Source organism: Manis pentadactyla, chromosome 3 (assembly GCF_030020395.1).
Source record: "Manis pentadactyla isolate mManPen7 chromosome 3, mManPen7.hap1, whole genome shotgun sequence".
NCBI lineage: Eukaryota > Metazoa > Chordata > Mammalia > Pholidota > Manidae > Manis > Manis pentadactyla.
In genome coordinates, this window is record NC_080021.1 from 24,573,483 (window position 1) to 24,588,525 (window position 15,043).

Here is a 15,043-nt window from a genome sequence, read left to right on the forward strand (position 1 = left end):
AGGATTTCACTAACATGTTTACCTAGTGAAGAAAAAAAAAAAAGGAGCAGTTCAAGAAAAAATATTAAATAAGTCACTGAATGTGCTATGGGAATGTGGCAAAGGTGGATATGATGTTATACAATGGTGAAGACTTGAGAAATATTGATCTAGGCTTATTTGCTTTTTCTTGCAATTGAGGTAAAATTCACATAACATGCAATTAACCATTTTAAAGTACATAACTCAGTGGCATTTAGTACATTCACAGTGTGTGCAATTACCACTATCTTACCCTAAAATGTTTCCATCACCCAAGAAGGAAACTCATACCCACTGATCATGGAGCCTGTGGAAGCACCAATCTGTCTTCTGTCTCTATGGATTTGCTTATTCTGGACATTTTGTATAAATGGAATCATTCAGTGTGTGGTCTTTTGTGTGTGGCTTCTTTCACTCAGCATAATGTTTTCAAGGTTCATCCATGTCATAGCACAGTACCTCATTCCTTTTATGGCTGAGTAATATTCCATTTTATGGATATATCATATTTGGTTTATTTATTTATCAGTTGATAGACTTTGGGTTGTTTGCACCTTTTGGCTTTTGCAAATTGTTATTTGCTCTGCTTTTGAATCTCTAAGAGGGCAGGAATTGGACTCCATCACACTCAGACACCATCACAGTGCTGAGACTTGAAATATGTGTGAAGCAAATGAAATTTCTGTTTGCATGTCTTATGAAGAAGAGATAGGGCAAAGGTTGTAGGGTCAATGTGTAATCTGCATAAATGACAAATTGCTTCCAGTGCTGTAGCAGCAGAGCTACAAAAGGGGGGCTGTTGTAACAGTACACACCAAATCTGAAACCACATGGCCTGGGTTTGAATCTTGGCTCTGCCACTTACTAGTTCAGGAAAATTAATTGAACCTTCAGATACTTTAGCTTCACCCTCTGTAAAGTGAAGACAATAAAATTACTTATTCCTAGGGTTATTGCAAGGATCCCTTGGGTTAAACTATGTGAGTACCTATAACCATTCCTGTGGCATCACATGATTGTTCACTATTACTGTTTTTATTTTACTTTCTATATATTATACATCATCAAATTTTTCAGGAGTGAGAGTACACATTTGAAAACAGACTATTTAGTTTATGCAGCAAGTTCAGAAGTACCTCTGCTCTGGGTTATTACAATCACTGGAAAGTCATTTAGTTGCATTTCCTTTAAAATAATCCTGCGGCTTCCCTTAGCCTTGTCCCCACTCATTCTTAGTGATTTTTCACTGTGGATGCTTTTTCTTGACATCCCTCACACTGAGCATCTTCAGAACTGAGAGACCTGAACTGCTATGTTCTGTTAGAACTTGTATGCTTTGCAAACACCCTTTTTCTTTCTCTTAAGGGAAGGCTTTATTTTAGTCACTTAGGCTTTACTGTGTGCTAGTTATGATATGCTGTACATTCACACTCAATTTATTATATAGGAAATTTATATAGGAAATATGCTCCCCTTCATGAAACTGATACATTTGCGCCTCACATGAATCAGTGAGGAATTGATTCACGCGCACCTTTGAGGGAGGCAGCCAAAGCCACTGCTTTTTCGACTTCTATTTTAGTTGGAACAGACTGAATTTCTAAAGGACACATCAGTACATTTTTTCTTCTTCTTTCATTTCTGCACTAATTCGAAGTTTCTTTAAGAGAAAACATTAAAATGTGCATAATCATGGAGCAAAATGTCAAGCAGTCAGTTTAATTTGCTGATGAATACACGGAATTAATGTTTCGTAACAGTCCTGGGATTTTGCATTATGAATTAGCGGGGGGAGGTAATGTTTTGTTGATATTTTTTAACGCTGTTGATTGCCTGTTTGGCTTGTGTTCCGCCTGCAGGTGGATTTTGCCTTCACAGTGTGGCAGAGCTTCCCCGAGAGGATTGTGGGATACCCTGCACGCAGCCATTTCTGGGATAACTCTAAGGAGCGGTGGGGGTACACATCCAAGTGGACGAACGACTACTCCATGGTGTTGACAGGAGCTGCTATTTACCACAAGTGAGGAATTCTGCCATCTCATGTAGAGCTTTTTATATAGTTCCTTATATTAATTTCTGGCTGCTGCATAAATAGGAATTTGGGCCAAATCTTATTACCAACATTAACAAAAATTAGTTCATGTCCCTGTTTAAGTTTTGTCAATGTGGCCAACATGTGTCTTTGAAACCAGTGAAACCACTTGGCTTATTGCATTTCCAGAATTATGGTGAAGTAATATCAGTTCATCTGAAAAGTGAACACATACTCACAGGGTATTATGTAACTGAATATTTAGGATAACAACACCAAAAGTGAATACTTAATGGGGCACCCCAGGCACCATTCTAGGTGCTTGGGATTTATCATTGAGTAAAATAGAAAAGAATTACTTATAGGCAGGTTTTATATTCTAACAAGGGGAGAGGCATAATATTCATAATAATCCTGTAATATATTAAGGAGGTAAGTTAGCAAAAAGGCAAATAGAGTAGGGCAAAGGATTACGAGTACTAAAGGGGCAGGTTAGAGAATGGCGCCGGTGATCCTCGTTGAACAGGAAAAACTTGAAAGGAGAAGATGAAACCAGGCAAGAAAACATCTGTAGAATAGCGCTAAGGCGTAGGGAATGGCCAGAATAAATGTCCTGAGGCAGAATGTCGGAGGAATATCCAGAGACCAATGGAAGGAGAGTGGGGTGAACGGAAAGCATGTGAGTGAGGTCGCAGCCCAGATGCAGGACCTTGCTGTTCATCATGAGGACTTCACCTTCCTCTGAGTGACATGCAAGGCCAATACAGGGGTTTGAGCAGAGCAAGACACCTTTTTTGTATTTTAGGTGTCCAGTCTGGGTGCCAGATCAAGTACAGACTCTGAGGGAGCCAGGTTAGAAGCAGGGAAACCCATTAGGAGGTGATAACATTATCTAAGTAAGAAATGATGGATCCTGGGACTAGGAAGTGAGCAGAGGAAGTACCAGGTATTGATCAGACTGTGGGCATGTTTTGAAGATGCTCCAGCACAGTGTCCTGATAGATTAAAGAGTTTGATGACTCTGTTTTTGACCTGAAGAGCTAGAAGGATAGAGTAGCAATCAACAGAGATGGGGAAAGCTATAGATGGAATAAATATAGGGAAAATTCAGGAATTCAGTCTTGGTCATGTTAAGACATCTGGAAGGGTATGTTGAAAAGAGATCACGGATGGAGATATAAATTTGGAGTTGTTTGCATATATTTGGTCTTTAAAGCCAGGGGACTCTGGTAAGTAAGATTATCAAATTAGTGAGTACAGATGGTTAACATTCCTAACTCGTAAATGAAATCCCCACTCACCTGCCTTAGTAAGGTGAACACACCAGTCTGAACCTAGTCTAGGACAGAGACCTAGGAAAGAATAGAGAGAATCTTGGCATCTCAAGGATAGAGTTGGAAGTGTACAAGGTATAAGCAATTAAGTTGACTGAATCTTGATCTCAAGATTCCACATCTTGAAAGTTCATTGTCGCCATTCTTCCTACCACTACCACTCAATCAATCTGATTTATTCAAATCATTTTTCCTATGAATGTATGCTTTATGTCCTTCAAAATAAAATAGTACGGTGAAATTAAATATGGGTTCTCCATAACGATTGACCACCAGATTAATTAGGATTTTGTTCTAACAAGTGTTAAAACATATGGTTTATAGGCCACAAAATTAGAAACAGTATACTCAGACCTATGGTGTAGTATTGGATGCAGTTCTGATTAAACCAATAATTAAAACTGTAAAGCAGCTTGTAATGAGTAAATAACTTCTCTTGTCATCAGAATATTCACTTTCTAACCAACCAGTCTGATATCAAAATTAGACTGGGCAAGTAATATCTGCATTTAGGTATATCTGTACTTTATTTCCTTATCTATAAAACAAGGATAATAATAGCACCTATTTCATAGGTTCTGTGTGGATTAGATGAGGCATTTCTTATAAAACACTTTAGAACATTATCTGGCATAGCGTAAGTACATATAAGTGATAGCTATCAGCACCATTATCATGATGTATTTAGGGATTCCAAGAATGGGTGCGTGTTTTTTGCCAAAGAGGACTGTCCGTCTCATTATATTATGATGGCCCCCTGTGTGACCTGGCTTTGGTTTTTTCAGATATTATCACTACCTGTACACCCATTATCTGCCAGCCAGCCTGAAGAGCATAGTGGACCAACTGGCCAACTGTGAGGACATTCTCATGAATTTCTTGGTGTCCGCTGTAACGAAATTGCCTCCAATCAAAGTCACCCAGAAGAAGCAGTATAAGGAGACAATGATGGGACAGGTGAGAGAATTCTCCTCCTTTGCTTTGCTCACTGGTAGCTGAGCCCGAGGTGATGAGGACTCACTGTTCCTCTAGAAAGCATAAGGAAGAAATAATCAGAAAAAAATACATCTAAAAGCTCTGAAGGAGTATTTGGTGGTACATGGGTAATTGGGAAGATGTAAGTCAAGGGTATCCTTACATTAAAAATATAAAAGCTCTCATATAACCTGCAAGGTAGTATGAGAAAGCCTTGTCTTCTCCAGAGTTAAAGACCTACAAGGAATTCATGCAAGTTTATCATAGGTGCTTTATTTGATGAATAGCTCTCAACGGTCTCTGCAACACAGCCTTCAGGTGGGTGCTCTGGAGTTGAATGAGCATCCTGCCAACAGACCAGGAGGCAGAATACTTCATTGTCACTTATAACCAATATTTATAAGCTACACAAAAGCCCGTTACTTTCTGAAATTCAGTTGACTCATCTTTAAAATGGAAATGGAAAAATCTACCTCACAGGATTGAGATAGCACATAGAAAGCTTTTAGATAAGTAAAATATTGAGTTGAGTCATATAAGAGTTTAGAACTAAAGATACTTGCAAGGAAATACAATCCAACTTTTTCTTTGTACAAGTAAGAAAACTAGGATCCAGAGAATTTAAGCATATTGCCCCACGTCACCCAGTATTTGAGACAGAACTGAGAGTTGAATCCCAAGCTCTGTTCTTTCCACTGCTTGGTTCTTCTCCACCCCAGGGTCCTGATTCAGGGTGATCTGGATATGGTGAAGCTCCTCTGCTTTTATTCATCTTGGACAGAGCCCAGTACTATATGTTAGAATTCAGAAACCTTAAGTATGACTATCTAGGTCTATCCAAGTTAAATTATGGAAAATCCAACAGGATTTGAGTCAACCTTGAAAGGGTATACTTTAGCATGGTTATGTAAGTTCAGCTGTTTGAGGTTTTCCTTGCACCTTGTTCCAACTGTTCCTGGAAGTTGTATATACAAAGCTAGCTTCTGCAAAAGAAAACTTAGCCAGGCCTCACATTAACACAATTGATGGCTTTTCACTCTCTAAATTTAGTAAGAGCAAAAAATTTACAGGATTTTAAGTTTATGCAATTTCATCATACAGTATTTGTTGAACATGTACATGTTACGAGGCACTGCTATAGATACTGGCTATGACAAAGCTGTCCTTAGTGAACAAACACTCTAGTGCAAAATTCTCTGTCCCTCTAACTACTGACAGAACAGGCAAGAGGATTTACAGGAGTATTTTCAAGCAAGCTGTTTGGAGTGGCTACTGTGTTCTCAGGCATTTTTGTATGTGTTATGTTATTATTATCATTGAAGGACATGACAGTTCTTTAATATTATTTGCTCAGAGAGTCCTATGAACTCCCCTGATGTTATGCTCTAATCAGGGGTAGAATACTAGTAACACTTACTACTTAGAAGTTGGTTTTATGCTTTTTGTAGATTTGCCTACTTCTACCAGACCAGTATATCTAGTAATTTTACACATCTTTTGGGACAATCTAAATTTAGCCTTAGGTCTAACTAGGTAAACCTATTTAAAAATGTATTGTGGTTGCCCTTTACTCCCATCATACACATTAGTTAATTGAATGTATGACAGGGGAAATAAATGGATATAATGCTCCAAGATGATGTTTTTATTACACAGGAAAGAGATCTCTAATTTGACCCAAAATGTTAAAATCTAGAAGGAAAGAAGATCCTTAAATGATTCATCTGGACTCTGTTTTCATTTGCAAGAAAGAATAAGAATGAACCTAAGCTTCTGACAGTATTTGTATTTGCATACATGAGCATGTGCCTGGATGCAAGGGGCCCTTTGGGAAAGAGTGGGCCAGTCAGAAATGGCCTGCAAGCCAAACCAATCTAGGAACAAAATGAAGTACCTTTGGGACTGCCTGCTTTGATGTGAATTCAACTGGTCAGCTTACTTTCTCTAATTTACCAAGTTCTTTTAGTATAAATGGTGAAGAATGGAGCCTGAGTTACGCCCTTTCCTGCCTGGAACAAACAATTTTAAATCCCCTGAATCTGCATCCTCATGTATACAATGGGGATATTATTACCTGGGTAGAGAACTTGACCAGTTTGTGAAGCTCAAATGAGCTTCCTGAAAACACTTTACCCAATAGTGTTTTGTTATTCTGCTACTCAGAGATAACTTGACATTTATATTTATCTTCAGGGGTTACTTTCAAGCATGTTGACACTTGTGGTTTTAAAGTGACTGTGAGTGATTCTCACAGTAATTGTATCTTCTCATGAAAGTATTTTTCTAACAATGCAGGAGGGTACAGACACATTGAACACACACACATATACCTATGCTTCATTACATTGTTGTCCCCCACTGACAAAAATGAGTTTGTGTTTTTTCCCCAAAATTGAGCAGCCCACCTTTTCCTTGTTTCATAAAAACATGGCTTTAAAGACTTTATGCTTAGTTGGTCTAGGTCTGTTTAAACTTCAGCCCGTAAGTCATGTGTTTCTTTTTAAATAAGTGTCAGTCATTTGTCTGAAAATGTTTGACCAACCTTAAGGGCAACATGGAGAGCTAAAGAGATGAAAGCCATCTTTGCCACTTACCCAGAACCAACCAGGTAAACAGGAAGATTTTAGAAAACTATTCGTGAAACCAAAAGGGCATTGTTAGTCATCGAGTTTGATCCCAAGCGCCAAGAGAAGTTCTTTAGTGTCCATAGTAGTTGAGGTTCAACTGGCAAATCATTCACTGACCGGAGAATTAGTCAATCTGGACCTTTGTATGTTTTTCGCATGAAGAATGTAGCATCTCGGGAAAACCGTGTGGCGAGGCTGAAGACCAGGATCGGCGCTGCGGCTTCACCAGGCGCGTGGGTGGGGCGGCCTGGTGGCCAGGCCAGCCCCGAGCCCGGCTGCTTGCCCACCAGCCGCACCTGTTTTCTGCAGGGTTTCCAGCTCAGCCTGCGCCTCTCTCATCACCTGCCTTTTTCTCTCCCTTTCCCCAGACCTCCCGGGCTTCCCGCTGGGCTGACCCCGACCACTTTGCCCAGCGCCAGAGCTGCATGAATACGTTTGCCAGCTGGTTTGGCTACATGCCGCTGATCCACTCTCAGATGAGGCTCGACCCTGTCCTCTTTAAAGACCAGGTCTCTATTCTGAGGAAGAAATACCGAGACATTGAGCGACTTTGAGGAATCCAGCCGAGTGGGGGAGGGGAAGCGAGAAGGGACGGGGTCAAGCTGCTCAGTGTTCCCAGTGCAGATCCGCTCAGCAGCAGAGCCAGATGGTGCCAAGTGTCCAAATAAACTCAAATGAACAGAATGACTAAAAAAAAAAAAAAAAAAAAAAAAAAGGCGAATGAAAACTCGACTCCTGGCTCGTGGGGACTGCACAGGACTGCCTCAAACTCACCTCACTGGCTTCTATGTCCCAAGACTAGGTTGTGTACAGTTTAATTATGGAACATTAAATAATTATTTTTGAAATGATTGCTATGCAGGTTTAAACTTTTTTAATGATCAAAACTATTAAAAACCAGAGTTCTTTCTTTAATCAAAATTGTGTTGGTTGTGAATACTTCAAAGCTGTGTTCCTCTTTCCCACAAACATCACTGCCATTGGTCATGCAGGGTTTCTGCAGTTACAAAAACTCAGACTTCCTGGGAGACACAATAAGTCACTCTACCCAGTGTCAAGAAGTAACCGAGCATAAGTTCAGACAAGTTCATGATCCGCTTTGCCAGTGCAAATTGATTTCCACTTTGAATTTGCCGATCCATTTGAACATTTGTCTGTAAAATGTTGTTGCATAACAGGAAGTATTATGACCTCCAGGTAGATAGTCCTAACTGAAAACTTTATGTGTAAGATACATAAGTAGGCTCATCTTTTTCATGCAGTCGGCAGAATATCAAGAAAACACTAGTATAATTAAGAAAGGTTCAGTTTGTAAAAGGAACCATACAATCCACCAGGTTGTTGGTGAGATGGAAATGCTGACCCAGTGCTTTTCCGGGGTGTGTGCTAGCTTATACATTCAACCATAGACACACGTCTGCTGGGAGCTGGGGAAAGGCTTTAGTTTAAAGGTAAAGGCAGAATGAGTGCATTGGTGGTGGACGCGGAGTCACAGGACAAGCGCTTTCATGTTTGTGAGAATCTCCAGTTTCAGAAGCTTCCCAATGGAGAAAGAAATAATCACGTGTAGTCTCACCATTGAACAAAAGAATTGCTGAGGAGTCACTGAGGGTGTGCCTCACCACGGGGACCTTGATTCCACTTGTAGCCACATGTTGTTCCAAACAAGAATCTGCCAACACGATGGCCAACAGCATAATCAGAAACAAATGTTAATCCTACTTTATTTCGTTTAGATTTTTAAATCTGTGAAGAAGTTTAGCCGTGCTTCTTGCCAAAAAGGAACATTTCTGTCCCTGCAAATGCTACTTTGAGCTTCTCATTATTGTAAAACTGCAAGTACAAACTGAAATACATCTATATAATATATACATGTAGGTATATACATATGTAATATATGTGAGTATATATATAATACATATATGTATTATATGTCCCTTAACTCCATTGTAAAGATGGAGACTTCTGACATTAAATGCTTTCTTCTGGAAGAGGCAAGAGAGAGTAGTGATGATCAGGTCCTACCATCTTTTAGGCTGACTAAACAAGAAGCACTTTAGTTTTTTTCCCCCTACACTCTCATACATCTCATAAATTTATTTCTGGTGTTGGATTAGAAGAAAATTCCATCACAGTATTATGTTAAATAACTTCAAGTGCCTGGTTTAGGTCAGTGGAAACCAGAAATCCGGAAGCCTTTAACTCATCCTTACTTTGGGACATCTGGAAGAGAGAGGAACTTGCAAAGAGAGTACAAGGAGGGAGTTGTAAACAGGAGAGAAACCAGGCCTTTGCAGAGAGGTACAGAGCGGGGGCCTGAGCCCACACGTCCAGATGCTGTATTGTGAGTGGAGCACAGGCAGTGAGGTTCAACCAAGAGGGCCTTTCTCTGCAGCCTTGTGACTCAGAACAGCTCCCTAAATATCTCTCATCCAGTAGGACCCACTCTCAAACATGTGACATTTTCTCCTAAGTGAATGTGATTATCTCTTACGTATCTGTTGATAAATAATTCTTAAGTCCATGGTACTTGCTCTTGTTTCTTTCTTGAAAATGCCCAGCTTAAGTTTCATGCCATTTACACTGCAGCTTTCAGTGACCTAAAGGGTTAGCAATTAATCCTTATTGTTCTGGTCGTTGCAAGGTTGTACTTAAATTAATTTTTTAGGACTGCCCAATTATTCTTCTGTCTCCTTTGCAAAAATGAATGCAGTGTTTTTTTCAATGACCCCAAGCCAACTTGAAACTCATGGTGTCACCGTGGCTCCCAGAGTAGCATCCCTAATTGTACCAATCAGTCACATGAATGGATTCAGCAACTGCTTTGCCAAATTTACCTGTTACAAAATTCACAGGGCATATTCTCCACAATGTATATCACTTGGAAAAAAAAAAGATGGTAATTATAAATAAGAATAGGATCTGACACATTATTTAGCCACCTTAAATCTTCATGATTTCATTTTATGTCATGGAGCAAATCTCTTAGGGATGCTAGCTAGAATGTTCTTTCCTATTTGGAACATACAGCAGGGAATTGAACAATGCTTAGTAAATCAGTGAGGCCCAACAGTAAGATATAATTTTAATTCACTTACGCAAGAGTTGTATTCCACTGCAGCAAGTTGACAAATCATAACCATCTCTGGAGGATGTCAGGAGTTATCTCTCAACTTTAATGATAACCAGGTGTCCTGGAGCAGGCCACCAGGAGCTGGGAAGAAGCCAAGACCAGTGAGTGCAGTGCCAACCACGTAATGAATTACATGCAGAAATTCTATAGAGGGCTCAGCCACTTAGGATTTCCACACCACTTCTTTTTCCAGCCCCACAGTAAGATGCATGATCTCAACATTTTTTAAAGCTGGTTTATATATTTATTCATATGAAAAGGCTTATAAATACCAAGTTTACATATGCATGCAACACCACCTTTGTTAAAGACAAAATGACCCAACATGAAGGCTGTAGAGGAAAAGTCCATTAATAATCATTGTAATTGTGTCACAAAGAGCATAGCTAGGTGGGTCTACCTGGACTAAGCACACTTTGCAATAGGATGCTTCAGAAGAAAGTGAAATCTCTTACACCTGGAATCTTATGTGCATTACAGTTTAATTTCTTGTTACAAATGGTGCTCAAAGAAGGATCAATCTCAGTTGCCTTCTTCGATTTTCCTTTTGGAGTGATTTTTTTCATTTACAGTAGGCTATGTTAGCCTTTATTTTAGTGGTTCTGGATACCTGGTCACAAGGAATATTATGTCAGTGGCCTTTCATAAAAGTTCCTAAACTTGTTTAATCGGGGGTAAGATGATAGACCTATATACTGTTAAAAAAGATAAAAAAGCTCATGATTTAGGAATTAATGATATTTTAATCAAAACTATTTAAAGAACGGAAGTGGGGAGAAGGCAAAAAGCCCCACCAGGTTAGAATCTGAATAAGACTTGCTGGACAAGCTGAATTATGGATGCAAAAGCCAAGGAGAACTTTCCAGGCTTGAAAGTATCTTATGTTCCCCCAGTATCTGAGAGTCTGATTTTTCAAGGTACCAGTATTGCCATGAACTGTCAAATAAAAGCATTCCTGCCTTCTGATAGTTAATATATAATCGCTGTGTAACCGATACAAGACTTCAGCTGTTGAATTCGTTTACCTGGTTTCCATTTGCAGCAACTGTGGACAAGAACCTTTTAGATGGCTTTGTCATTCTCTGCCAGATTTCCCCAAGAAAATTCTCCCTACCAGCCTCATTTTCTCAGGCATACTTAAGCGGGACAAAGTTGTTCTGACTTGAGTTCTCAGTGAATAAGCATTAATATCAGACTGTACTAAATTGGTCTCCCTCACTCTTAGCCCTTCAGCATGTAGACAGATTATTCCTTGACTCTTAAGTCTACTTCTTAAAAATGAGATGGAGCACCTAAGGACATAGTGTCTCCCATCAATTCAGGAACGCTGTCCTGTGCATAGAAAAGCTGCTCTTTACAGCATAATCTCAATAGTAAAGATAATGCCAGAAAACCATCTCCTCTTTTTGCCCTTTCCAAAAAATCAAAGAATTTTATTTCCATGATTTTTACTTACCAGGGACTGTCTGTGCTTGTCACTAATCTAAAGCTCCAGTGTGTTCCATATCAGGAGACTAAATGAGCTACCTGGATTTGGGACTTCTGCTGCCCTATTAAAGGTGAGAAAGGCAGTATTATCCTCTGGAACAACAGACAACTGGTGACCAGTAAGAAATCCCTCAGTTAGCATGGTGTCACCCTTGTTTAATACCAAGCCAAGCTAGCCTTTCAATCATTCTGTTTTTGTAATGATTTGCCTTTTTGGCCTCAAAGGCCATTTGATTCCTGCAATACTTCTCTGTTCTTCTCCTACAGGAATACCTTCCTTTCCTTTTGCTTGTAATTATTACTAAAATTAGGGCCATGGACACAACCTGGTTACCATGTAGCAAACCTTGTATATTTATTTTGAGAGAAAAAATATGTATAGGATATGTTGAAGGGTTGAGGAAAGACATCAAAAACGGAAATTATTTTTGGTGGCAAATTGCCAAGCAGAAAAAAAAAGTATACCTTATTTTGTATACGATATACATTTGGGACAGTTTCCTAATATGTTGCCAGTGCTTTTTGTAGTTTTGCCACAGGTCTTTTCTGAAGTATTTTCCCCATTTGTTACAGACTGTTAATGACTTAGTACAATTAAGCCCTGAAGTGTATGTGACAGCCTTCAAGAAAATGCAAAGCCATAGATCTTGATTTACTTCACTGACCTGTGTAACTTTATTTCTGGATTTTGCCATCGAAGATAGATTGTTCTATACCAAGTGTCACCAAAGACTTTCCTTCCGATTTATAGAAGAAAAAAAGAGAAATTATTAATAAATGACATGACTTTTCATCTGTGTGGTTTTCATTCCATCTTTTCTGTTGACTGCAGAAATATGTCTGTTTTCAGGAGGAGTTAGTGTGCTGGGAACACAGAGCTTGCGCAGAGATTCTGGGGAGACAGGCAGATGAGGTTGGACCACGTGTGCTGGGTGGAGGTCTGACTCTCCGGCCTGGCTGCAGTCCAGCGCCCAGCGTCGCAGGGAACATGATGCTGCCAGCAACAGCCATCTTCCAAGCCAGATGCAGCTGTTGGAAGCAGGCCAGGGTGAATGGTGGTGGTATGCCCAGTTCCCAGCGTTCCTTCACATGGACACTGGGACAACGTGGCAGGACTGGGCCCCCAGAGCATCTGGAGCCTGACAGCTGTGGCAATCACCCCCTTTGGTTTTGACTACCGTGCACAGCTCATGAATTAATGGCTGGTGAAACATTTATTAGACTGGCATTTCTAAAAGAATTTATAAATAGTTCCAGGTGCGAATGTGGCTCCGTGACTCAGGACTCAACTACAGTGTTTTATGACAGTAATGAACCCCCTTCTCACTCCCCTCTTTCCTCCTTCCTTTGCAGTGGTATCTCCTCCCCATCTCTCTTAAGCTGCTTCTTCCGTCTTCCTTTGGACATTTTCAGAGAAGGAGCATCAGTCACCAACTTCACCTATTTGCGGAGGAGCAAATGCCAAATTGCCCTTGTGGGTGTTGATTTGCTTTGGGACATCAATCAAGTTTTATGTTCTGTATTACAGTTTGTCCATCAGTAAAGTGATGACTGCAGGATATGTATTTACAAAGATTTGCTGGACAACTACTACATACTGGACACTGTCTAGGTGCCTTGGAGGGAAGAAAGAAAAAAAATCCTTCTCCTTGTTTTCAAGCAAGAGAGAGAGAAAATAAATCTAGGTGAGATTGGACAAGACAAAACTAAGGTCAGGCATCAGAGGGGCTCAGAAAGGAATTTGCCAAGTTCCAGGTTCCAAACTGGAACATGGTTGTGCCATTGCTACTTGCAAAATCTGGCCCCACAGTGTGATTGATGACTGAATCATTCCCAGGTGTGAGGACAAATGAGAAGGCTTGTTGGAGGAGCAGGTTTTTGTTCCAACCCTATTTCACAGACGTGTCAGCAAATACCATTGCATACAAAAATACTATGATATCACAGCATGCAAAAATACCTGAAAAAAATGTACTTTATAGATAATAGAGGGTGTTGCTGAATAGTCTGAGCATTTCCACCAAGTCTACTCATGACAAGAGAGAACTAGAAGCTCCTTGTGGACACCATTCTACATTGCTCCCTGCCTCCCTTAACATTGCGCTGTCTCTCTGATGTTCAGGAACTCAGAATATTGGGGGGAACAAATTAAACTATGTTGCCTGCTGTTGGAGGCTCAACTATGCTTTGGAAGATGCAGAGGAGGTCCTCACCTACTATCCTGGATTAAGGTTTTTGTTTGTTTTCGACCTAACTCAGATGAACTGTCCAAGTCACAGTCTTTGGAACACAACCACCTGGGTTGCAATTCTGATTCTGCCTCTTCATAGTTCAGTGACCTTCTAGAAATTGCCAGTCCTCTCTGTGCCTCAGTTTCCTCAGAATACTACTGTTCTAGATGTCACAGTATTCTCATGAGGATTAAATGAATTAATAAATATAAAGTTCTTAAAATGGCATCCAGTATATAATAACATGTATGTAGCTCTTAACCATTATTAGCAGTTAATATTTTGCCAAAATGTTTCATTTTAAGAATCTTTCCCTTAACCTGTTAAACAGGAAACATCCTGAATGTAATGTTTAGGATATCAGTACAGATCCAAATCAAACTGCGGTTTTTCTAGTGTCACACACACCTCTTGTTTTCAATTACAATCATGTTTTAATGTCTATTAACATGAAATCATCTAGCATCCGGGAAATGGGCAAGCCATCCGTAGAAGTCATAGGAAGTCAAGTTTTTATTTTCTGGCTGAACTTCATTGAAGAATGGTTTGTTTTTTATTCTCATTTAATAGAATATAGCTGAGGTAGCTCAGGACTAAAATGAAGCTTAGGTGCCAATTATTAATGTTTCTTTTCTGGTGGCTTCAATTATATTAGGAAAGAAAATGTGTTCTTGCCAATGTATGAATTATTTGCCAAGTTTGAATTCTTTTCCAAACTGAACTGCAAATAACCTGATTTCCTTGGCTAAATCTACTTGTAAAACAAACCTAAAATGTGTCTTTAATCAGAGAGAATCAGATCATCCAAATCTAAGAGCAGAAAAAAAAAAGGTTAAGCTATGAAGTGGGAGACTTAGAGGCTATTTTAACTGTTCCCCAAAGATCCCTAACATGTTATTTTATAACATGCTTTTTAAAAAATAAATATGTAGTGAGCATATTTCCATGTCATTAAATCATCTTAAACCATCAACTTGTAGTGAATGCATAGTACTCCATTGTATGGTTATTCCATATTTTCTTTACCTAGTTCCAAACTGTTAGATAGTTAGGTATTTTTAAATTTCTTATAATTACATGGTAAATATTGTAATCAACATATGACCAATGCAATCCATGGTGTGGTAAATATTCCTAAAGATAAATCTTTGTTCACTTCCATTACCGTTATCTCAGGATAAATCACAGACATGAAACTGGCA

The 15,043-nt window shown here is 39.5% G+C and overlaps 1 protein-coding gene across 1 annotated transcript in view; it reads left to right on the forward strand.

Annotated features, from left to right (window-relative positions):
- EXT1 (exostosin glycosyltransferase 1) overlaps positions 1–7,910 on the forward strand; it is a 263,374-nt gene extending 255,464 nt beyond the window's left edge. The window contains exons 9-11 of the mRNA XM_036876278.2: positions 1,881–2,041; positions 4,173–4,344; positions 7,358–7,910. Coding sequence (XP_036732173.2) covers positions 1,881–2,041; positions 4,173–4,344; positions 7,358–7,543 — 519 coding nt within the window. The 3' untranslated portion in view covers positions 7,544–7,910. The remainder of the gene's footprint in view (positions 1–1,880; positions 2,042–4,172; positions 4,345–7,357) is intronic.
- The last annotated feature ends 7,133 nt before the right edge of the window (positions 7,911–15,043 follow it).